At 40.5% G+C, this 26,127-nt stretch overlaps 1 protein-coding gene across 1 annotated transcript; it reads right to left on the bottom strand.

The window, feature by feature from the left end:
- Positions 1–1,272: 1,272 nt before the first annotated feature.
- mppe1 (metallophosphoesterase 1) lies at positions 1,273–25,914 on the bottom strand. Its single transcript, XM_030752888.1, has 9 exons — positions 25,313–25,914; positions 25,078–25,186; positions 22,941–23,044; positions 17,931–18,011; positions 12,017–12,125; positions 11,614–11,694; positions 5,413–5,535; positions 5,036–5,176; positions 1,273–2,155 (listed from the first exon to the last, which is right to left on the bottom strand). The coding sequence occupies exons 1-9, from the start codon at positions 25,561–25,563 to the stop codon at positions 1,970–1,972; spliced, it is 1,185 nt and encodes a 394-aa protein (XP_030608748.1). The 5' UTR covers positions 25,564–25,914; the 3' UTR covers positions 1,273–1,969.
- Positions 25,915–26,127: the final 213 nt, after the last annotated feature.

Genomic DNA, 26,127 nt, shown 5'->3' with positions numbered 1-26,127 from the left:
TGAATGTCCCAGTGAATTCACCCCAAGGTCAGACTCTGCAATGCTCAGAGAAACTGCAAAAAACACAAAAGCTAAATCTCAAAATCTCAGACTCTACAGGCCTCAGTTAGCATGTTAAATGTTAAAGATCATGACAGTACAATTAGAAAAAGACAGAGCAAGTATGGTTTGGAAGTGTTGCCAGGAGAAAGCCTCCTTTCTCCAAAAACAAAATACCAACAAGCAGAAAAGATGAGCACAGCTTAGGTTTGCAAAGTTGCATCTGAACAAACCACAAGACAGACAAGACCAAAGTGGAGATCTCCGGCCATGATGCACGGTACGATGTTTGGAGAAAAACAAACACAGCATATCGGCACAAACAGCTCAGGTGGAGGGGTGATGATTTGTGCTTGTTGTGACACCTTGTAATCATAAACTCCTCTGTATACCAAAGTATTCTGGAGTCAAATGTGAAGCCATCCGTCCAATAGCTAAAGCTTGGTTCAAATTGTGTCATGCAACAGGACGATGATCCCAAGCACAGCAGAAATCTGCAACAGAATGGCTGAAAAAGAAAAGAATGAAGGTGTTGCAACAGTCCAAAGTCCAAACATCAACCTGATTGAAATGCTGGGATGGGACCTTAAGAGAGCCGTGCATAAATAAATGCCCACAAACCTCAATGAACTGGACCGTCGTCGTAAAGCAGAGTGGGACAAAATTGCTCCACAATGATGCGGGAGACTGATAAAGTCACACAGAAAACAATTACTTCAGGTCGTTACTGCTAAAGGTGGTTCTACAAGCTGTCGAATCACAGGGTGTAACTCATTTTTACAGGACATCTTAAGTCTTGTGATAATTTTCTGTTCCACCTGCCTCTAATTTTAAATTGTGTATCTTTGTGTTTTATACTGTTCAGACAAAACTATTTCAGAAGTTTTGAGAGGCATTTTTACAATATGTTCTGTAGACTAATTCAGCCAACCAATAAATAAAGATAATTGCTTATTAAAGGCCTATTCTTGATTAATCCTGCAAATTATCAGTAAATGAAGGTACTTTATCATACTGTCATTTTCCCTGGTTTGTAAAATTACTAAAAAATATCACAGAAACCAAACTAAATATAAACAAAACAAAAACAAATTTGGAACAAATGTTGTTGTGCTTATATTTTATTTCACATGAATCTGCACTAGCAAACATAAAATATTTGTATCTATATATTAAGGATTTCATCTGTCAAGAGGTAACATCCTCCATCCACCAGAAAACTCTGAAACAGGCTTTAAGATTCTGATTATTTATTATGTACAGTTCATCAGAAATGTTCCAACAATTTGGCAAAAAACCTTCACAAACATTTGGCACAGAAAGTCAGCAACAAATATTTTTTTTTTTTCTGATATGCATCATAAAAACAACAAGGAACCTGGATGGATTATCTGACATCAACGACAGAAATGAAGAGTGTTCAGAGTTGAGTGAGATGATCAGTGCGTTCACATCGGCTCACAGGTAACATCAGAGATAAGAGACATAAAGCACCTCTAACTTTACCACCTTAAACCAGACCAGGGACAGTTAGTATTTACATATGTACTCATTTGATTTGTCCTACTCTGTGTGCGTACTTTCTCGCCCAGCGGTGAAGTCAGCGACAGTTACTTTTCCTCCAAGGAAGTTAAAACAAATGCCACTGATGATTTGTAAGAACAATTTGGCCCTGGACACAGGCTCTAACTTCACCATCACCGTCATCAGTACCAGCAGTGATGAGTTCTTTAAAAACATTTAAATACCAAACATGACCTTCACAGTGCCCCTAAACATCTGGACAAACGAATCAAGGTTGTGCAAACAGATTTTTTTTTTTTTTTTGGTCCACACAGAGGAGGAACACCACACTTGCAAACATCCTCACATCAACTACAGTAAATTACTAGCTCATGGCTCTGTCCTGGTGCGCTCTGGGTAATGTAGTTCACAGAGACTTGTGCTTGCCCAGCAGGCAGAGGCTGAGACACTGCAGCAGACCTTTCATCCACAGGCAGTGAGCGAGGAACAGCAGCAGCAGGCAGGCGCCGGCCGAGCAGTAAACGCTGATCACCGTGCTCTCCTCCGGCAGGAAACACTTGGACAGCGTGTAACTGCCGGGGGACAGCGTCGCCTGGGAGGAGAACGGGGGAGAAGTGAGAAATAATGTGAGTTAGAGGTCATGAATAATGTTTATACCGGCAGAGGTGGCTGCTTAGAGCTCCTCAGCCACCAGAGGGCCTCCAAAGATTAAAAATAGGAGCTCATTTTAAGTTCCTTTCTTCCTATTTTTTTTATCTGAACGCATCTATTTTTTTTGTACCCTGTAAACAACAGTAATGACAAATTCAACATAATCTCACCTCAGTAAAAACTAATTGTTTGTATAAAAGCAAAACATCTCATTTAGGCCACCCGTGACTCATTTTTAGCTCAGTAGTAACTATTGCTGCGTCACATAAAGAGGGTCCTGGGAATTTGCATGTTCTCTGTGTGCTTGTGTGGGTTTTCTTTTGCAGAGATACTGGAACAGTTATGTTAGCTTAATGCTGCCTTTGTCATCCCAAACTCTCTGAATTTTAAGAGTTTCTGGTTAAATAAAGGTTTGAACAACAACAACAACAACAACAAAATCTTCAGAGCAGCAAACCAATCATGTCCTCTCCTATGCAGATGGCACTGCTCACTATGTAAGGAAGAGGAAACAGTGAAACACTGCAGATATTTAGGGACACATCCTCACCTGTAATCAGGATTTTGTGACTTCTGGATTTTGGATTTTTGGAAGGAGAAACGCGAAACAAGATGAGAGGTTTCTCTCTCAAATATGTTGGAACAATAACTCACTCAAAACGGAAGTTTGAGGCCCCCGGTTTGGTTTAATGAGGACTTTGTCAGCACAGCTGATAAATCTGCAGCAACTGTGTGATGCTATCGTGTCAGTATGGACCAAAATCTCTGAGGAATGTTTCCAGCACCTTGTTGAATCTGTGCCACGAAGAATTAAGGGTGTCCAAACTGGTACTACCAGTGACCTGTACACCCTGGACAGGTTGCCAATTTAGCACAGGGGATAACACACGAAGACAAGCAGTTTATGCTCACTAAATCTAACTAGTGGCAGACTGGCTGCTGGGAGCACTGGGACATGACCTGAGGGTCATTTTGACCTGCTATGAATTTGAGCTGTGACATCACAAAAGCAAGAATAAATTGTCCAAACTCTCAGAATCCACAAATCAGGTGCGACTCTCTCATGCTCTTGTAGAAATCATAATGGTCTCAGCGCAGCCTGCACCCCTCTGACTCGCTTTTGTGGTCAGTTGCAGGAAAGGTGTTTGCTAAGGAAGATGATAAAGGCTGAAAAATAAGTGGCAGACAGAGACCAGGTCTGAGAAAAACACTAAAAAAAACCCCAGACACAGCTTATTTGTAGTTGTGGATTATTTTCAGTTTCAGTGAGGTAGTCATTTGAAAGTTTGAGACTTACTGTTTAAAATAAATTATAAATAAGTGAGGGGTGGCTCAAGACTTTTGCACAGTACTATACATTTAATACACACCGATCAGGCATAACATTATGACCACCTGCCTAATGCTATATTGGTCCCACTTTTGCAGTCAAAACAGCGATGGCCAGTCAAAGCATGGACTCCACCAGACCCCTAAAGGTGTCCTGTGGTATTTGGTACCAAGATGTTAGCAACAGGTCCTTTGAGTCCTGTAAGTTGCGAGGTGGGGCATCCATGGATCAGACTTGTTTGTCCAGCACATCCCACAGATGCTTCATTGGATTGAGATCTGGGAAAATTGGAGGCCAAGTCAACACCTCAAGCTCGTTGTATTCCTCAAACCATTCCTGAACCATTTTTGCTTTGTGGCAGGATGCTTTATCCTGCTGAAAGAGGCCACAGCCATCAGTGAACACCATTTCCATGAAAGGGTGCAAATGGCCTGCAGCAATACTTAGGTAGGTGGTACGTGTCAAAGTAACATCCACATGGATGCCAAAGTTTCCCAGGAGAACATTGCCCAAAGCATCACACTGCCTCCGCTGGCTTGTCTTCTTCCCATAGTGCATCCTGGTGCCAGGTGGACCCCCAGGTAAGCCACACACACAGACCCCACTATCCATGTGATGTAAAAGAAAACATGATCAGACCAGGCTACCTTCTTTCATCGCTCTGGTCTGGCTCTGATGCTTACACATCAATTGTTGGCGCTTTGGGTGGTGGGCAGGGGCCTCCATAGGCACCCTGACTACTGCAGACCAGGAACACCCCACAAGAGCTGCAGTTTTGATGGCTAGATGACCCACTCATCTAGCCATCGCCATGTGCCCATTTTTCCTGTTTTTAAGACATCAACACTGAGAACAAAGTATTCACTTGCTCCCTAATATATCCCACCCACTGACAGGTGCCATGATGAAGAGGCAATCAGTGTTATCCACTTTACCAGTCAGCGGTCATAATGTTATGCTTCATCTGTGTATGTTGCCTATAGGCCCTCTGCAACCCTGAACTAGATAAGCAGAAGAAAATGGATGAATGGCAATATAAGCTGAATTTACTGTGACGTAAAAACTGATAGCGTGACAGCTGTAGTTTGTAACCGACTGCTGATTCTCTTGACTGTTTTTGGTCTCCATATCACTCCCGAGGGGAACATCTGGCACTTTAGCTGCAAAATGCTCTGCTGTGTTCACCAGCTAGTTGCTAACTGTGCTTGGGTGCTGAGCAGTGCATCTTCTGGGCCCAAAAACTACTCTACAAGCACTGAGACGGAGCAGTAACAGTAAGGTTGTACGCTGCACAGCTGAGCAGTGAGAAAAGCAAAGTTTGAACCACAATAATATCTCTTTATAAAGATTCATTTGGTAATTTTCAAGTATTTTTTTTTTCATGTGCTGCTGTTTTAAAAAAATGCTGATTTTAAACTTCAGACTGTAAAAGTCTGTTAATCTCAGAGTCTGCTGCCTCAGATATATTCTCGTGGCTGCGCTCTCACTCACTAGGATGAAGCTGGGGTTGTTTCTGTTCCTCCAGCTGAAGGATGGCACGCTGATTTCTGGGTACTTGTTGTCGTGGAGAACCTCACATCCGCTGTGGGTGTGTCCGCTGAGGATAAGGCGGGGCTTAAACCACTGCAGCAGCTGAGGAGAGAAACCCATATCTGCTTGAGAGGCTGGTTGCTGCTTCCTTACATCACCAGTTTCATCATCACCATCATCACCATTTTCTACTGTTTCCATATGAGACTATTTCTGACGGCGGGCTGTTGTTCCATATTTTAATTGGATGAAGAGATCAGAACAGATCTGCGCTTTGAGAGAGAAGAAAAAAAAAGACAGACAGCAGAGGCGGTGTGATGAGACTGCAGAGTACTCACCCTCTGTGAGGCTTCCTTAGACAGCACGTCATACTTCTCTCTGAACAGCAGGTGTCGCTCTTCAGGCGGTGCAGCGTCCTGTCCTGTGCAGCCAGCGTCACTCACTCTGTACAGAGGGTAGTGCTGCAGAACACAGGAGACAGTCAGGGAAACATGCACATCTGTAATCATAACTTTCCCATCAAACAATCTGTAAACATATAAGCAATGATCTACATGTTTAAAGAAACACGTTTCAGGACACAAAAGAAGCGTTTGCACAGGAAACATGGAATATAACCACATTCCCTGGCCCATCATGATGCCAGACATGGTTGTCCTGCCACTCTGCATTTCACTGGACTTGAACGTGCAACTCTTCTAGCCAGAGAGGGCAATCCATCAACGTTGCTGTCACAGAGAGAGAGAGATGTATTGGATTGTAACACTCAACACTATGACACCTTCTGGACTGAATGATGCTTCCTCTGAATACATTTGTATAAAATATGGAAGCAGAGTGTGTGGTGTAATGTCAGTCAGACTTACACAACTTTATTTTCAATCTGTGTCATGGCTGAATTACCATGTGCTTATTTAAGCCAATCCTGTACTAAAATCTTGCATATAAATTACATGAGGCTTTTCTCATTTAACTAATTGGTGCCTCCTTGTCTCTTCTGTCCTGTGATTCAGAAATCAATCTTGGTACGCCTTGATGAAGGATGTCTCCTTTCCTAAAATGCATTGGAGGGCCAGAGGAGGCTTGCCGGAGGAGTTATAATCAGGGATGTACATCTGTATCCTTTGCCGAAGTGTTTCATTACCTTCACCGTATGAAAGAAAGCTGATCAAACCTTTTGCCCTTCATAGATTCTGTGTGATTAAGAAAAAAATGTATAATATCTTGTCACACTGCTACACCTAAGATCATAAAATACAGCAGCAGTCAGGCTATATATAAAGCAATTTATGGTGCAGTTGTGCCAAACATCAGATTTAATTGGCATCACTTTAAAATGAAGCTCCAAGGATGCCTCATTGTGTCAAATGACTGCTGCCTCGGCTCTTCTCTTCTCATGTGTCCGTCTCGCATCTCTGATGGGAGGGACTAAGGAGCGAAGGAAGAATTGCGGATGTACAAAGTGAGAAATGAAAAATTTTCAATCAAGCTCTGCTTTGTTTATTTAAATAGCCAGAAAATTTGAGCCTTGTAAAGTTTCTCAAGGCTTGCGCAGGTGCTTCCTTCTCACTGTTGAGTATTCAATTTTAGTTTATCACCACAGATGTCAAACAAGAAAAATCAGCGTGCTCGACTCCAAACAAATAAACCGTTCAATGGGTGCTGAACTGTGTAAATGTCAAACTATAAATGAGAACTTCAGCACTCACAATTACATGTATAAAGTATTTAATATTACAAGCAAAAAAACAAAACAAAAACAAGCAGACACAATTCAGCACATCCTCAGGGTTTAAACCAGATCAACAAATTTGGGACCAGTAATCAATCGTGTCCTCCCCTGTGGAGCTGGCATCGCTCACTATGTAAAGAAGATAAAATGTGAAAACAGCAGACAGTCAGGGACTCGTCCTCACCTGTAATCAGGATTTTGTGACTTCTGGATTTTTGAAAGAAGAAACAGGAAACAGGATGAGAAGTTTCTCTCTCAAATACTGCATGTTGGAACAATTACTCACTCAAAACCGAACTGTGAGGTCCTGGTTTGGTTTAATGTGGCCTTTGTCAGCCCAGGACACGCTCACAATCTCAAGATTTTCTTGGAATTGAAATGGATGCAGATCTGGACGTGGTGGAACAGGAGATTTGCATCATGGATTTGCATCAGCTGACAAATGTGCAGAAACTATCATGTCAAAACGGACGGGTTTCAGCGCATGGCTTTCTTCAGTGTTTCTATATCAGGTCAGATCTGAATCTGAACTGCTGAGGAAAGATGTGCTGAAACCCATCCGTTTTGTTCTTACTGCCTTATAATATAAAATACTTTATGCATGTGAGTGCTGAAGTTCTCATTTATAGTTTATCACCACAGATAAACATACTGGGACAGTGCATTGAACTAGACTTAATGATATCGCAAACATTTACTGACTCAAACCTGAGCTTTGGGCTGTGAGCACAAAGGAACGGCAGTATCTGTCATGTCTGAGGAAACTGCCTCGTTTCATTATCAAAGCCAAGATGATTTTATTTTGCTGTGCTTTTATTGAGTCTTTTTTGTTGCTTTTTTCTTCGTGATATGGTTTGGATACTAATCTGCATCCAGAAACTCAAACAGTTAAATGCCCCTTTTTCAGCAGTTTCAACTACAGTAGCTCGTCTGTTGGATTGAATCACACAGGCCAGCTTTTACTCCCCACATGCATTAATAAGCCTTGGCTACTCAAGATCCTGTCCCTGGTTCACCACTGTTCCTTCCTTGGACCACTTTGATACTGACCACTGCAGACCAGAAAAACCCACAAGAGCTGCAGTTCTGGAGATGCTCTGGCCCAGTCATCACAATTTAGCCCTCGTCAGACTCACTCAGATCCTTACGCTTGCCCATTTTTCCTCTTTCTAACATCAACTTTGAGGAAAAAAAGGTTCACTTGCTCTAATATATCCCACCCACTAACAGATGCCAAGATGAAGAGATAATCAGTGTTATTCACTTCACCTGTCAGTGGTCGTAATGTTGTACCTGATCGGTATATTCTACCATCAGATACCATAATTTGATGGCCCTAGAGAGAGATGACTATCACACAGTTTTATAACATAGAACATCATTATAATGAATTAATGCATTCATATAACACACAGTGTGTTCATAAATAGTAAGTATTCCCAAAATTTTTTGCTTGATTCAGTCTGCAGGTTGTCAGGTTTAATGAAGACTGAGGACCTCAAATGCAGCCTTTTAGGCAGGCAGGTAACCAGTGAAAGCGATTTTTTATTGAAGGTGAACCCAAATCCATAAAAACAAACAGAAATGCTGGGGAAACACTGGGAGCTAGGAAACAAAGGTAAACACAGGAAACCTACAGAACAGGATGCACGGTAAACAGGATAACGTGACAAAGAACTAAGACAAACCGAGTGAATTTATACACGAGGTGACGAAGGCAAAATGGGAGACGCTTGGGAATTTCACACAGCTGAATTAAATCTGACATAGGGATCAAGGCAAGAGGACACATGACTAACAAAATAACACAAGAAAAACTAGATAAGGGAACATCACTGACAGAGATTTGTCAATACACAGGGAACACCAGGGAAGCAAAAACTAAAACTGAAAGAAGGAATATCATAAACATAACAGTAACTGGAACAAAAGCGCAAAGCTGAAAAACACAAAAATAAACTGGGAAACAAACTGAAGATCACCGATAATCTGCAGCCAAAACACAAAATGCTGGGTCAAAGACCCAGAACCATAACACAGCTCTGTACTGCAATGGTATTAAAATCTGAGTTAGCTAAACTATAAGTGAGCTGAACATTACTGAAGTTCATTCAGTTATGGTTAAAATCGTGTATTTGTAAAATAGTCTATTTATTATTTAATGCAGGCTTGTTCTCTAATAGTACATATACAGAAGCTGACAGAGCACTTAAGTGGTTTTTTTGTATGTCAACCACACCATAGTGACACAAAAAAGTCAATATTTTCAACAGAAAGTTCTTGATTTTTCAAACAAGAATGCAGACCTGTTGTAAAGTGCATAATGATTAGTCAGTTCATAGAGTTGAACTTAATTCACCACTAGGTTAAATCTTGTCGATCTGTTGCTAGCATTTAAAAAGACATTCACAGTGGAAGAGAAAAATCATCTTTTCAGGCTGATACAAACACTTAAATTCAGCCTCATTTCAACCATTCACTGATATCCCACTGAGACATTTCCTGTTCATTTGAGGTCTAAAAGATCTAAATGGTTCATAGCAATATAAAATCCACTCGGGGTACTCAAATATTATTAATAAAAAGATTTTTTTTTTAAATTAAAAAAACACACACATTTATTCCATTAATATATCAGAGATGTAAGTTATATTCGTCATGGGGTCATTGTGTGATGCATGCTGAGCTTGTCTGTACCTCAGCACAGTGGAGCTCTGGTTAAAATTGATAAGTTAAGAAGGTTCAGGTCGAGTCTGCTGCCTCTCTGAGGAGTTTGCAGAGGTGTTGCAGAAGAAGAGTGTCCTGCTCCTTCTTTAGTTCTTCTTCCTTTTGGGCCACCTGTACTTTTTTCTATCTGTCTGTTATTTTTACAATGATCAGTTTAAGATGGCCAGTTTAAAAAATTGCGGTCAGCATATAATTAAATAATCCCTGTGCGCCAAAAGCTCAGGCTTCAGACAGTGTTTTTTTTATTATTTTTGACTCTGTGATATTACCCACATTACGGTAATCTGAATTGGATAAGCAGAAAAAAATGGATGTATGGATGGTTGAAGGTATGGATGGATGGATGGATGGAAATCTGAGACAACTCCTGCTGTGAGCACCGAAGCCTCTCCCACCTGCTGTTCAAAGCCTCTGTTTGTTACATGCAGCCAATCAGAAGAAAGCTAGCTTAAAGTGAAAGGAACTAAAACAGGTGGTTTCAGGCAGAGGTTGAACTGGGGGCTGTGCCAAGGCCCAGTATTGGATAAATAGCATTTATTTTGTGGGATTATTATGTGAGATTTGGAAAGCAAGAATAGAAATACAGAGATGGAAAAGAGGATAACAGGTCCCTGTTAAGTATAAAATTTTGTAAGTCGACCTTGTGTTTACAGAATCAGCAATAAAGAATTAAGTTCTAGAGTCTAGAAGAGAGTGATAAAGAGGATCACTGGGGTCACGCTGACACCCCTTGGAGATCTGGCAAAACAATGTTGCCTGTCAGGAGAAAGGACCCCATCCACCCCTATCATGGGCTGTTTTCTCTCCTGCCCTCAGGTAGAAGAAACCACAACCTGACATGTAGAACCACAAGGTTTCTTGATAGCTTTTAATCAGCCACCATCAGACTGTTACACACTACAAAATCTTAAGACAATCTTTTATACAATATCTACTACTTACTGTAAAATAGTTGTATACAACTACAGTGCAACCTATAGTGTAATATGGTGCAATATAGTGTAATGCCATAGATCATGGTGTTTCTATTTATTTATTTATCTGGTGTTTTTGTTTGTTTTCTCTGTGAATTTCATTCTGCTCTGGATCTTGATGTGGTGTCTGAATGACAATAAAGTGAATTTCAATCTGATTTATGAATTTATTACAGGGTCAGCTGAAAGGAGGAGCCAAATGCAGACAGAAAGGCTTAATGAAGAAACTGACAAAGATCTTTAAGTAAAAGGCTGATTAACCACATTCCAAACAGGAAAACAATGAAGGCACAAAAGACAAAATAACAGTAACCAGGAATGCCAGAAGGCATTGAGGATGAAGGCAAGAAGCTCAGGAGGGAAAACTGACAGTCCAGCAAAGACTTAGAGAAAGACATGACCAAATATACACAGTGTGCTGATTAAATAGGGCAAAAACGGGAAGTAAAAACAACGAGACACAAAAAAAACAACCTCCAGGGTAAAACAAAGTCCCGCTATGAAGACAGACACAGGAAGGAAATGGAAAAAGTAGAAACACAAAGGGGCACAACAACAAGGGCTATGACAGTCGGTATGAGTTTTCTCACTCACTGTTACGTGTATGTTGAAAAACACATTGGACATTGTCATCCATACGGTCAGGAAGCAACACCTTCATGACTTGAATTTGAGAGATATGCACCAGTCTGCACAGTGGAGATTATTATAACAGCTGATGTGGAAACTTTAGCAAACTAACTTCAACCAAGTGGATACTTTCCAGAAGTACTACTTAATAAAAAAGAAATTTTGTGAAGGTCTTTGTGTTGTTTTTCTTCTGTTGGAGATCAGCAAGGAGATTCTGCCCTAAGGAAAACAAAAAAGACTGCAGCTTTGGAAAATAACTTTTTTGGTTTTTGGCCAGCTCAGGAAGCTGAAGTTTGCACCAAATTAGGTCTGTGGATTTTTTTTTTTTTTTTTATTTCGCAGTACGCCGGTACGAACAAGAGGAATCATAACAGAGACCAATAACACTTTCAGTGTTACACTTGGGTATGCGAGTGTCTTCCACTGCTAAATGTTTTCAGCTTCTGATGAAGACCGAGTGGAGTCATCAAGTTTACCTGTAACATGATGGGAGGGGTTGGAGGGTAGAGCTGCGAGCCTTCGCAGCCGTCCATCACTCCGCTCCCTGACTGTGCGCTCTGCAGAGGAGAAAACATAAAGAATTCATCAGCTGTCTTGTCCACAAGCTAACAAAGCATCCTCAAGCATCAGGTAACATTTTTTATTTCATATCTCTACGCTCCTGTTTCTGGTGCTGTCTGCAGGAATAAAAAAACAAAACAAAACAAAAAAAGGAGTAAAAAGCCACAACTTCTAATGTGCTTTAACACTAGATGTGTAAGAAGAACAAAACACCCACTCTGGGTACGTCTTAATTTTCAGCTCGCACACCTCGAGTGCCAGGGACAGAGTATACAGAGTGAAAAAGTGTGCAAAAGACTTCTATAAATTTCCCTCTACCTGAAGAGAACAGTTGAGGTCCCTGGAGAGCTTGATCAGCTCTTTTTCCACTGACTGACAGATGGGACAGCCGTCTCCGTGCAGGGCCACGCTGTTCACCAGCAGAAAACTGAAGAGGGAAGGAGATTCTCAGTTAGTCTGGCAGGAGATCTAGAAAAGCGTCGTTATCAACAAACAACATCCAGATATCACTGGCTTTAAGTGGACGATGAACCTGTTAGCAAACAGTTGCTTATTTACACATCTGTCAGTTTCACAGCCGCATTTGCATTTGTTTGGCGTTATGTTTCTGGCCACCTGACAAATCTAAGTCCAATACTCAGTCTCTGTTTTTTTTTTACCAACTCCTGAGGGAAATATCTGGCTCTGTTGTTTGCCAGCTTGCGAATAACTGTGTGTGTCTGCTGTCTGATGCTGAGCAGGTAGCGTGCTGTGCGTGCTGTGAGCTGAAAACGTGTGATGAGAGTAAACCAGAAGAGTAAAACAATGAACTGGGCCCGTAAAGGTGGCAGCGGCGGCGGCGGGGTTGCAGATCCAGGTGTAGGTTCATCAGTATGTGTGGCCCCCCCTCTTTTTTGTACTGCCACAATGTGTTCACATCACCTTTGATACATTATTATGAAATTATTGCTTAAAGCTGCTTTAAATAGTTCCTACAACTACAGCTCACATGGAGGACAAACACTGCTGCACTGTGGGCGTTTTACATCAGCGCCTCTAAACGAGGGAAAAGCACATCATTTTTTTTGTCAGCACAAATAGGGCTGTTTGTGTGGCTCCTCTTATAATAAATTACAACACAACAATAGGCCTGTTTTCATGTAAATGTAATGCAACAAATGCACTACTGCAGGGAGCACAACAAGTACTTACTGGATGTTTTAACCCTAAAGTGACCAAGCTATTTCAGCCAGTCAAATGAGCAAGTGACATCATTTATGACCCCATTAAATTTCATACAAAAACACTCTATACTATCACTATCTATGTGAGATATTCTAATGTGTTCTAATGTAATTAATTCTGGTTTTCAATCATCATTCAAGCATTTTTTTAATGCAGAAAGCAAAATTCAAACCCGAATGTATATTTGAGTGAATTACAAACACTATTTGGACAAAGTATTGGACAAAACCTCACCTTGAATTCAGGTGTTTTTGTCCCGTTGCCACAGGTGTAAAATTAAGCACCCATCCATGCAGTCTGTCTTTGCAAACATTTGTGAAAGAACAGGAAAGCTACTTTGTCACAGGGGGTTGCCACAGTGGGTAGTGCCACTTATTTGATATGGCAGAGGTTTACGCTGAATGCCCTTCCTGACACAACCCCTGAGGGGGATAAACTTTTGTGAAAGACTAGGCCGTTCTAAAGAACTCACTGAATTTGTGTGTGGTATCATGATGCCACTGCTGCAACAAGTCTGTTTGTGAAATGTATTCACTCCTAGATATTCTGCAGTCAGCTGTAAGCCCCAAAGCAGCAGGCCAGCAGTTGCTCCAAACCTCCTCTGGCATTAACATCAGCACAAAAACTGTGCACCAGGAGCTTCATGGCCAAGAAGCTCCTGTAGGTGTGATATGTAGGTGGCCCAGTACTGTTGTCCATATCGAGTACTTCTGTATGCCATCATTGTTTTAACATCAAAATGTTGATGAGCTGGTGACGCTTCATTACAATGAATCATTATAATCCTTTTTTACTTCCATGCTTCTCTTTAAAATAAAATTTATAGACATCTTTTTTGCAGATGTGTAATATCTGAAATCTTCTGTGCAGAGCCATTTTAAATCAGGGTTTCTGCAGCAGAAGGTGCTGTTAGCTATGGCTCACTGTAAACATCTTTATGTGTTGATGAGAAGTGTAAAAATCTGAATCAAAGCCTATACTGTTTAAAAGTACATCATCTTTGTCACCTCAGTGGGTCAATTGTAACATAAATGAAAGCTAGACTAAATCACAGTCCTACAACAAAAATATTGTTCTGTTTAAACTATGTTTTAAATAATATCCACCAATCTTTGACTTTGAAGTGGCTTTCTTGCATTTACATCCTGTTTCAATATATCACATCTTGGCTCTGACTCTGGCCACCCTGTAGCACCTTCCTTCTTTTTTCTTTAGCCACTGTTTTGATGGATTTGCTGGTGTGCTTAGGTTGAAATGCACTTCCATTTCAGCTTAAACCTTCAGATAGATAGCCTCACGTTATCTTCAAGCTGTCCTTTATATGATGCAGGATTCACACTGACCGCAAGCTGCCCAGTTCCCGAGGTGCTCAAGGGACCTCAAATCATAACATTTCACAGCTGGTATGAGCCTCTCCTGAAGGCTGTCTTTGGTCTGTGACCAGCAACTCACACATTCTTCCACAGGGACTGCTCTTTGTCGACATATTCACACAAAAACTATTGTTTGCTCAAAGGTTTGTAGACAGCAAAGGCTCTTTTCCTGGCACGCCTCCCATTCAGATCAAATATTTGACTGCAGATGCAGTCTGACACACTCGGTTGTGAGTTACCTGCAGATTCCTTTCTGACATTTGTGTTCCTGGAATTTTCTTTCTGAGTCAAACAGTCTGCTCCTGGGAGTCCTGAGCAGTCAGTTTGAAATCTACAACACTTATACATAATTTTTCTTATGGTGTAATGCTTTATTTCAAATTATTACAGACTCCACGGTCTTTTTCCTGAAGAGCTCAGGGAGCTCTTTAGATCTTGGTCTAATGGCTTCAGTGGCAGAAAGAACAGCAGGTACTAGATGTGAAAATAAAACATCTGCCACTCACTCTGGAGGTTCTGATCATCAGCACCTAACCTAAACCATTAAAGCTAAACCATACTTTTTCCATGTGACTGATCTGCTTTATTTATGTTACAAATTATCATGTTAACCACTAAAAGTCCATTTTAGGAGTAATTTGTTTTATCATCATTATTAACAGTCACTGTTTCAAATACGTTTAATTAACATACATTGATTCGACTCCCCTACAGTGACAGAGGAAGTCTTTCCCACATACTAATAACATAATAATAAATTTAACAAATACATTGAATTTACCAATAAATTTATATTTAATACAACATTTTAATCTGTATTATTCAGGTATTTTACGTTATAGAGCCACTTTATTGCATTATATTCAACTTTCACATGAGATTCTGCTGCATTTTATATAGATTTTTACTTACTGAGATCCTTTTATCCATTTTACTTTTTCTATTTAATGAGCTCGTTTACTGTTATTGATCCATTTTGTTTTGTCATACAATCATGTGAAAAAGAGAGAACATCCTCTTTCAGTTCTGAGGTTTTATGTATCAGGAAGTACACAGCTCAGAAAATGAAAGGAACACTTTGTAATCAGAGTTTAACATCAAGTCAGTTAAACTTCAGGGATACTGATCTAGTCAGTTAAGTAGAAGAGGGGGTTGTTAATCAGTTTCAGCTACTTTGGTGTTAATGAAATGAATAACAGGTGCACAACAATGAGACAACTCCCCAAACAGGAATGGTTTTATAGGTGGAGGCCATTTGCATTTTTCCCTCCTTATCTTTTGTTTTTTTTTGTCTCTAGTTTTTCATTTGGCTATGCTGGAAGCACGAGGTGATACCTGGGCCCTACAGAGGTTGCACAGGTAGCCCAAACCCAGGATGGCACATCAATACATGTCATTGGCAGAAAGTTTTCCAGCCCAGTCTCAAGAGCATGGAGGAGATTCCAGGAGACAGGAAGTTACTGTAGCAGAGTTGGACAAGGTCGTAGAAGGTCCTTAATCAGCAGGACCAGTATCTGCTCCTCTGTGCAAGGAGGAACAAGATGAGCACTACCAGAACCCTACAAAATGACCTCTAGTAGGCCACTGGTGTGAATGTCTCTGACCAAATAATCAGAAACAAACTTCATGAGGGCGGCCTGAGGACCTGATGTCCTCAAGTGAGCCCTGTGCTCACTACCCGGCACGGTGGACTCCTTTTAGCATTTGCTATAAAATACCAGAATTGGCAGGTCCACCACTGGTGCCCTGTACTTTTCACAGATGAGGGCAGGTTCACCCTGAGGACATGTGACAGACGTGAAAACGTCTGGAGAAGCCGTGGAGAATGTTATGCTTCCTGTAACATCATTCAGCATGACTGGTTTGGTGGTGGATCAGTGATGGTCTGGGGAGGCATATCTATGGAGGGACACATAGACCTCTACAGGCTAAGCAACAGCACCCTGACTGCCATCAGGTATCAGGATGAAATCCTTGGACCCACTTTCAGATGCTGTGCTGGTGCAGTGGGTCCTGGGTTCCTCCTGGTGCACCACAATACCTGGCCTTGTGTGGCAAGAGTAAGCAGGCAGTTCCTGGAAGATGAAGGAACTGATACCATTGACTGGCCCCCACGCTCGCCTGACTTAAATCCAATAGAACACTTCTGGGACATTATGTTTCAGTCCATCCGACGCTACCAGGTTGCACCTCAGACTGTCCAGGAGCTCAGAGATTCCCTGGTCCAGATTTGGTAGGAGATCCCTCAGGACACCATCCGTTGTCTTGTTAGGAGCATGCCCTGCCATTGGTAGGTATGCATACAAGCATGTGGGGAACATCCAAACTACTGAGCACCATTTTAAGTTGCTGCAATGAAATTTTAACAAAATGGACTAGCCTGCATCATTTTTTCACTTTGATTTTTGGGGTGTCTTTTAATTCAGCCCTCTGTAGGTTGATAATTTTCATTTTCATCAAATGTTGTGGCTTCCGTTCATTCCTAAAACATTACCCGGTCCATATCAGCATAGATATCCAGCATGATTTTTTTTCAAAGTGTTCCTTTAAAGCAGGGTAATAAAACATCATCTATTTTTTAAAACATCATTTAGTTTACAGGCCTCAGCATGTTAAATGGTAAAGCTTGTGACAGTATGGTTAGAAAAAAACGGAACAAGTGTGGTTTGTTTGGAAGGGTTACCAGGAGAAAGCCTCATCTCTCTAAAATGAACTTTGCAGCATTGCTTAGGTTTGGAAAGTTGCATTTGAACAAATCACAAAACTTCAGGACCAATGCTCCAGAAGTTTTGTGATTTTGAGACCAAAGTGGAGTGTCATAATGTACAATGCACGTTTGGCAGAAACCAACCACAGCATATCACCACAAACACCTCACACCAACTGTCAAGCACAGTGGTGGAGGGCTGATTTGACCTTGTTTTGCAGCCACAGGACCTGGACACCTTGCAGTAATTGAGTTGACCATGAAATCTTCTGTATAACAAAGAATTATAGAGTCAAAGGTGAGGCCATCTGTCTGACAGCTAAAGCTTGGCTGAAACTGGGTCATGCAACAGAACAATGACTCCCAGTCAAAGTCCAGACCTCGACCTGATTGAAATGCTGTGGTGAGACCTTAAGAGAGCTGTGCATAAACTAACCTCAATGAATCGCCAAAATTCCTCCACAATAATATGAGAAACTGATATTGTCATACAAAAACAATTACTTCAAGTTGTTGTTGCTAAAGGTGATTAAACAAGCTGCTGAATCTTAGTTTTTGTTAAATGATATGGTATAATATTGTTTTTCACATGACTATTGTGTCTTATCTTACTGAGCACTTCTACTTTATTTAGGCTCTCTTATAACTGGTTGTGCTTAAAGTTTCAGCTGAAGTATCTTCATCTTATGATCAGGCACTTAGTTTTTCACATGACTGTATGTTCTTTATCACACAGTGTGCAAAACTGAATGCAATCTCCTGGCACACAATTAAGACCTCCGGAACAGTCGCCTGGCTTGTTCAAGAGCACCTCTGTGGCTGACTCAGGGGATTAAGCCGCCAACCTTCCTGCCTGCTGACTCACATGTTTGTCCTGCAGTCGTGTCACAGGTTTTTTATGTTTATGTTTCACCCTGCTGCCACTCACTTGACGCCCTTTTTGGTGACGATCCTGGTGGAAGAAGCGTTGAAGACCTTCTCAAAGCGCTGCAGCTTGAACCAGTCCATCCTGCAGGGAGACACAAACACGCTCATCACACAGCACAAAAACCTGCTGCTCAGTCTGCCGTGTCCGCCTGTCTATCATGCACCATTACATAACAGCTGTGCCAGCATACTTCCAGCTACTCGGATAGAATCAAACCACACAGGAGCATGTCTACAAAAGCTCGCATTTCTGAGCCACACATGTCAAATACCAAACAGCAGAAGGATTTTTTTTTAATGCATCACATTGTGTTTTCTTCCCCTGAGAAATTAGGAAAAATAGTCTCATATAAGAAGGCTGTTACATACTAGACACAATGAACACAACATCTCTGCAATTTCATGCCATCCAACACCGCTATAAAAAATACAGGTTAAAAAAAAATTACTAGAAAGACAATAAAACCTGTGTGACATAATCTTATTAAAAAGTAAAGCCTGTAGCCTTTTTGGCCAATGTTTTCTATTTGGCATCTCAATAAAAATGGCAAATAAAATGAAATAAATAAATCACTTTATTGCACATCTTTTTTTTTACTTGAAATATTATCATTTCATTAAATCTCCTTCCTGAAAAGGTTGTACCAGCCAACAAAAAAAGCACATATTTACATAATTTCTTAATGGCCTTTGAAATCAGTGGGATCTTTCATAACTGGCCATAGTTGAATGTGAGGGGCTGCATGATAATTAACAATTAAAGAGAAAAATGAAAGGGGGGGGGGGGGGGGGGGTTCCCTTTAATTTTAAGGGCATTTAACTCTGCTTTTGTCTCGTAAAAATATTTGACACTTCCTCCTCATCAGGGTGATAAAATGGCTGAAATTAAACACTTTAAAAAGGTAAAACTTGGCTTTCAAGTGCGAATGGGGATGTGTAACCTCTGATGAAGGGTTGTGAGTTTTTTCACTGTTTGAATGGGTCACAAGATTAAAAAAAGAAAAGGTTGGGAGTCTGAAATCAGTTTCAAAGCTTTTTCCATGACTTGGACTTGAGACAGCTTGATGTCCTTCTGTTGTCCAGAGTTATGTCTTTGAACAGTCTCAAACACGCTGCATACGGGAGGAGAAGCAGTGTTTGTCAGACACTTCTATCCAAACAGCAAAAAGAAAAGAAAAACAATCGTTTCATAAGTGTGTTGAAGGGATGATGCGGGGACAGTTAATCAGCTTTTCGGTGTTTTAAGATTATGTACAAACGCCTACTTCCTAGTTCATGAATGGACACTCATCACACACACAAAAATGATCTGTTTATGATCTGCATGGTGAAAAAATGGGAAAGGTTTGCAAACTATTTGGCTCCAGTTTAACAACTGAACCCTTTTTACAGAGGCTGCAGGACCTTCTTTGGACATGTGTCCCTTTCCTTTTTTTGTGTGTGTATCTCACATCTTAAAAATTTTTCCTGGATGTAAAAAAACTTGCTCTTCTTCTGAAGGAATATCTTAAAGTGATCAGCACATTTGATAAGTGGCACGTTATGACTTATTTAGTACAAAGCAATGACTGTGTTATTGACATCCTTTATTTTATTCTACAGTTAGGGCTGGATCCAGTGAGCCAGTATCATCCCTTACTTATGCTGTTACTGTATAGGCTCAGGCTGCTGGGGGACTCCCCGTGACGCACTGAGCACTTTTTCACTCCCTATGGCGTTGGTTAATGTGCTGCTATTATTATTATTTAATTATTATGAATGATTATTAATGATGTCATAAACTTTTGTCTTCCTTCTGCCATAGTTTGCGTTTTGTCCTCTTTATTGTTTGCGGTCTCTCTATGTTGTAGTTCTTTCTCTTCATCCCCACTGTGCTTTCTCCATAAGGAATTGCTGGGTTTCTCTCTAATATTGAAGGGTCTTTATCTTATAGTACACAGAGCCTTGAGATGACAATTGGTTTGCTGTATCTGTATAGCCTCTGAAATTACTTGTCTTGGAAGATAAGACTCAGAGAGTCAGGATCATCCTTCAAATAATTTCTGAAAACACTTCTTTATAAACTTAACACATAAAGTAAGGAAATTTGTGTTTGGTCGATTATTTCTTTGTTGTAACAATACTTCATGTCAATAAATTTTATACTGTTGAAAAACCTGTTTATTTCCCCTCAAATGGAGCTACATTTGTAAGGAATTTGTGGGTTGAGCAGCAGAGTTGAAAAACCCAAAATCTTCTCTACCAATGCCAAACAGCTTATTCTGCTATTGACTCTTGTTTTGAACTTCTGATACCCCAGATGCTGACAATTAGGTGTCTGATTGGCACCTGATTAGCAGCACCTGTGAGCATGGACCCTGCTACAGCGGTTAGTTGGTGTCTGCTCCAAGCATGCCATGTTTGACTGATCTGGATAGGGCAACTTCATGCTGGTGTTCTGCAAACCCAAACTGCAGCATTATTGGGAGTGAGCCCTTTGAAGGCCAAGTTCCATATAAGGGGGGGTGTTAAAGACAGGTCGGGTGTCCCAAAAAAGACGACACCGCAAGCAGACCATTTCCTCACCATGTCAACACTTACAAACTGAAGGCAGTCTTCTACAGATCTGCAGTCAGGTTTGCAGGACGATACGGCTAATGGCTCTCTACCTCAACCCCACAGAACACTTGTGGGATCAGCTTGGGTGTGCCAGAGTGACCAACACAACCACATTGACTGACTTGTGACAAATGCTGGTTGAAGAATAGAATGCCACAGTTTCAGAAAGTAAAAGATGCTACCTCTCTCTTACACGCATTGTGGCCTTATAGTTTTTCCTGTTTTAAGATTTCTATTCAGGTGTCAAAACAGGTGAAAATTCTGTACAAATGGGTAGATGCGAACCTAACCCTAACCAGGTCACCAAGAACCCGGTGGGTGTTAAGAGGTACATTTCTGGCTTTCTGCTTTTTTATCCCTGTCAAAAGAATCTGAATTATAAGAAGTGAGATTTAAAGATGACTGGCCTCAAAAATATAAAAATTTGTCATAAAAAGTCCACAAAGTCAAGTTTATATGTAACTGTGGAATTAAACATTGGTCTGCGAAGAATGTGATTGACGTCAGTGCAGTATGCAGTATTCTTCAAACACCACAAAAAGACCAAAACCAGCAGTTCACTAGTCTGCCAATATTTAACATACAGCATCCAAACCTCGCTCTGTAAGAGACATTATTTTTTTAAAGGAGCTCAGTAATGTCCTGAAACAGCCGGGTACAGCTGTAGCTTCCAGTAAACGTTACACAAACAGTGGATTTGTTAGGGACTATTTTCCTCTGTGGATTAACACACACTTGGTGCATTACTGAGCAGCATAATGACAATGTGGAACTGCCTACAAGAACCTGGTGGGTGTTTTATAATGTGACTTGTTGAAAATAAAACAGGGTCATTCCATCTCAAATCAACGTGGGCCTTCTGCTCGACTGTCTTCCATTTGCATAAGAACTTACAAGATCCAAAGTTTGGACATATATAGTGATTGCTATGACATTTTAGCTTCATCAAATATCATTACATACTAATACATCAAATACTTTTCAAGATTTTTTTTTTTTTTTAAAGGTCCAACTGACTTTCAGGTCCTTTTTGTTGCACATTGAAATCTGAGGCAATATTTGAACATGAATATTTCAAAAACTATTAAAGATAAAAGCCTCAAATCAAACAAACATCAAAACGAATCTGGATCTGTAATTTGTAATGAAGAAAATGCTATTTTTGTTTCATATACGTAACCTTACAAGGTCAAGTTGACATGCCCACATGGCACGATCGGTGAAACTAGCTTGCAACATTCCAAAACATTTTTTTTTTAGTTATCATTTGAGTCTCATCTGGAAACTCCAGATGAGACTAGCTGCTGATATTTTTGTTTTAATGGTACAAGTTGAAATTCTTAGTTATAAAAAATAAAGAAATTTTTATTTTCATTCAACTTTCATGCTGAATCGAGCAAATACAACAAGTTGTATCACAAAAATGTTTTGGAATGTTGCAAGCCAGTTTCACCGATCGCACCACGTGGACATGTCAGCTTGACCTTGTAAGACTACATGTGAAATGAAAACAGGATTTTCTTCACGTTTGTGTACTTTTTGAAAAGTATTCTACAAGCTTTATTTTGCATTATTGTGAAATACGACTATACACCATTCAGACACTGTCACTAGTTGTCTTTTGGAATAAATAAAATTTATTTATTTTTTCATATTTTAACTGGTCAATACTCACATTTTTTATGTATCTGTCCCAAATTACAGATCCTGACTCATTTGGATGGTAAGAAAGTCCAGTGAAACATTTCAGGCTTTCATCTTTTAGATATTTGCGTTCAAACATTCCCTCAGATTTTAGTGTATGAAAATATATCCTGAAAGGTATTTGATATATGAAACTAAAATTTCACAGTTCTCACTGAAACACAATTTGCTGATTTGAGATGGAACGACTGCGACAAAAGCATCACATTGCTGCTACAGCAACAACACAACGCAAAGGACCTCAATGCCTCCAGTGATGGTTTCAGACCTGACTGTATGCACTGTATCCCGCCCCTGTTTGGTCTTATTAAAACTGCCTCATGGAAATATTCAATCGCTTCCTCGCAGGTTATGTAATGTAGACAGGCTCCTCTTGCTCGATTTATTTGCTGGCTGTGTGGTGTAGTAGTAGGAGACATTTATTGACTTTTTTTTTGAGTGCCATGTTTAATGCTTTCTCTTGCTATAAAAACTTTTCAAGGAGGCAGGTATTTCTGTAACTAGGGCAACAAAGAACAGCGCTGAAAATCGCTCATACTGAGTCACTCTGAGGTAAAATGTGACAAATAGAGAAAAGTCAGAGGCCCTTATTATCCTGGCACCCTCCACACCTTTTTCAAAGGCCAAGTAAACCTGCTAAACTGGTTGTAAATTAAAGGAAGTGCACTGAAAACAATGAAGACATTGAGAGCATAAAGAACATGCTTACTCATAATGGAAACCGATGTCATGATTCCCAACCAGTACAACCAGTTCTGTGTCAGTGGAGTGCCTGAACATTCTGTTGAAGCGACGCACGTCATCCTCCCAGTGCTGCAGAGAGAACAACACGATCACAGCTGAAGTAGGTTTCAGGCCTTTAAGAAGAAAAACTCCCCGGAGAAGCTCATGAGCGTTAATGGGATCTCTGAGGGTCGCCCAGCAGCCCCCACGGGTGACTGAGATGAGCTGCTTTGATTCAGATTCAGTTTTGCTTCTACGAGGGCTGAAGCTGCACACAGAAAAAGCCTTTAATTGCATCAGTGCTGTGGATTTGAAGTGTTTGTTTCATACGACATGACTTATTTATAGAAAATGTGAGAATTTGGAATGCTTGTCATCTTTTTTTTTTTTTACACAATTCAAACTTGAAATAAAACAATTTATGGATTAATCAGTTTGACAATTTAGGGGATTAATGAGTGAATGGCAAAGTATTTGGGAGAAAATAGCAGTTGCATGTGAAAATTGTGAAGATTTGACTTTTTTTTTAACTTTTATACTATTTTAAATTAAACAAGATTTTCTGACTGCTGGTTGAACAAAGCAGGCAGTTTTTCCTAACATTTACAGATCAAAGAATCAAAGGAAAAGAGAAGAAACTGCAAATATATCTTGGTCTGTTGCTCTGCTTTTAAGTATTTATTGTTTCTGCAAAGATGCCTGAAACAAGTCATAAATCAAGCACACAGCACCAATTACTGTGTGTTTCAAGTTCTCCTGTTTGATAATAAGCTGCTTATCTTGTTTTCTTTAACACTGCATTGAATATTTTTTGGGTTTTGGACAATTTTTGAGATTAGAACCAAAATAATTAGTTGTTCATCAATTAGTAGATTTACATAATGAGTGAATAGGAGACTAGTTGGCTAACTGAGTGATCTTTAAAGTCAATTATCAGGCAAATATGTAACCTTTGACTAGTTTAGCATCTGAAATGTGTAATTTTGCATCTTTGTTCTACTTTATAATATTTTAGGATGCTTGGGTTTTACACCGCTGATAGAACAAAACATGGACAATCTTTGGAATATTTATGGAAAAGGAAAGAAACGGAAAATATTTGGTCACAGCTCCACTTTTTTATTCTAAGTTTTCTCTGCAAACACAAAGCTCACAAATCAAGTACAACACCAATTATTTCAAGTTTCTCATGTTTGAAAAACTGTGACAATTTTTCAAGACTACAACCAAAACAATTATTTGATCAATTAGCTGGTAGAATGAATGAATATGATACTGTTGGGCATGTATCACGCGAACATCCTAAACATTTCCTCAATTTGAAGTCTGGGATATACAGATTTGCTTCTTTATCACACTTTGTAATAATTTAATTAAAGATGGTTGGATTTTGGACTGTTGTAAGAGTCCAAAATCTTATTGGGACAATTTTCTACCATTTATTAATCTTCTAGTATTATTTTTTCTGTGTGCAAGCTATCATCTCAGAATCCTTCAAAAGGAAGGCAAACAAGTAGTGACTTAACCACAAATGTTAATGGGGTGGTGGTGGGGTCTCTTCATACACAAATAAAGTCAATTAAATAAATGACACACTGATCTATTCACATGTTGCAGACCTGCTATTAGTACTGCTCTTTGTGTGAATATGCTTTGTGTGAATATGCACTTCCTCCCGCTTTTAACACAATACAAATTAAAAGAGTTACCAGCCAAGAGTGAAAAGGAACGAGGAAGCTGAAGGGGTTGAGAGTAGATTAGAGGAGATTTTACTGTCTGAGGCTTTCTTTTGTGTTTCCCTCGCTCCCCTTTCTTCTATCTGTCTTGACAGATCCCATTTTATAACCCAGTAATAGATTTCTGAGATTTCCCAGAGGCTTTCTCCCCCTTTACACCAGGATGGATGTACCATGGAGGGCTAAGAGGATACCTGCTGCAGCTGTTTTCCTCAAAACCTGCAGCCTCTCGGGCCCGGATGGTACAAGATGTTGACTATTATGACCGGAGAACCCCGGCCTCTGCTCTGCATCCACATACTTGAACATCATCATAATTATCATAAACAGTGGTGGTGGTGGTGGGGAGCAAAGAAATAAGAAGGAAAACAGGGAGCTCTACGTTACCTTCTGCGAGCTCCACTTGCCTTCGTCGAAGATATCCCCGAGAATAAACACTATTTCGGGCCTGAGAAGCCACAGAGCGGTCTGGAAAGCCCTCTCCATCTGCCATTCCCTGCGCGTTTGGACACAAGTCAGCGTTATCGGATGTTTTTGTTTACAAATCACTCCTGCAGAGCCCCGGGCACAGACGGACGGATGGAGGGCAAAATATATGAGAATAAATTATATATATTATTACCTTCTCAGCTTGTCAAACCAGTGTCCTCCGACGGCTCCGAGAAGATGCGTGTCCGACAGCACCATAGCGCGGACCGTGGAGTCCATCGGGTGGCCGTCGATGCCCTCTCCGCCGCGAGCATGGCTGATCTTCGGCCAGGCACACTTGAGGATGGTCGGAAAGTAGATGAGATACTCGCAGAAGAGGAAGGCGCCGCCGACCACCACAATCAACACCACCGCAACCACCCATTTGACGCTAAACCTCGGCATTTCTTTGTTATTCGGCGTTTGGGATGCCCTGAACTGGCGCACTGGCGGTGATGGAGCGGTCCATGAGGCATCTTCACCTCTTCCAGACCCCACGGTTTAGGTCTCTAGCCGCGTGATGCACATGGCAAGCTCCTCTGGATAAAAACCGACTTCGTATGGAGTCCGATCGAGTCAGAATATAAGATAAAGAAAAAAAGTTTAAAAATACGCCCCGATTTCAGAGACAGCAGAGAGCGAGAGAAAGGGAAAGAGAGAGAGAAGCATCCAGCCGCTATTTCCAAATCACATCTTCTAAGCCTCTCATGCTCGAAACAACACATCCGGCTTGGGTTTTCAACATAAAACAGTTAAAACAAAATCTGGCGCACGCAAAAATAGTGTGCCTTTCGGAGTAGTACAATTACTAGAGTGTTTAAGTATTTAATTTTCTCAGTAGGTTTTCTTTTGGTTCAGAAAGTTTCCAAAACTAAAATCAGTTCCTGGTTCAAACCTTCTGGTCAGCTGGACTCTGTGGAGGCTAGTAGTATATAATGGCACTTTTTATGATTGACAGCTAACAGGTGC

The sequence above is a fragment of the Archocentrus centrarchus genome, chromosome 17 (assembly GCF_007364275.1).
Source record: "Archocentrus centrarchus isolate MPI-CPG fArcCen1 chromosome 17, fArcCen1, whole genome shotgun sequence".
NCBI classification, from domain to species: Eukaryota; Metazoa; Chordata; class Actinopteri; order Cichliformes; family Cichlidae; genus Archocentrus; species Archocentrus centrarchus.
The sequence above is the reverse complement of the archived record's forward strand: the minus strand, read 5'-3'. Positions and strand labels throughout refer to the sequence as shown.

Excerpts from the sequence above, each read along its gene's own strand:
- mppe1 (XM_030752888.1), bottom strand. The coding sequence starts at position 25,563 with ATGCCGAGGTTTAGCGTCAAATGGGTGGTTGCGGTGGTGTTGATTGTG. Across the intron at positions 5,536-11,613 it reads CCCCTCCCATCATGTTACAG|CACTACCCTCTGTACAGAGT; the intron begins GTAAACTTGATG and ends TGTGTTCTGCAG. Across the intron at positions 5,177-5,412 it reads CTAAGGAAGCCTCACAGAGG|CTGCTGCAGTGGTTTAAGCC; the intron begins GTGAGTACTCTG and ends TTCTCTCCTCAG.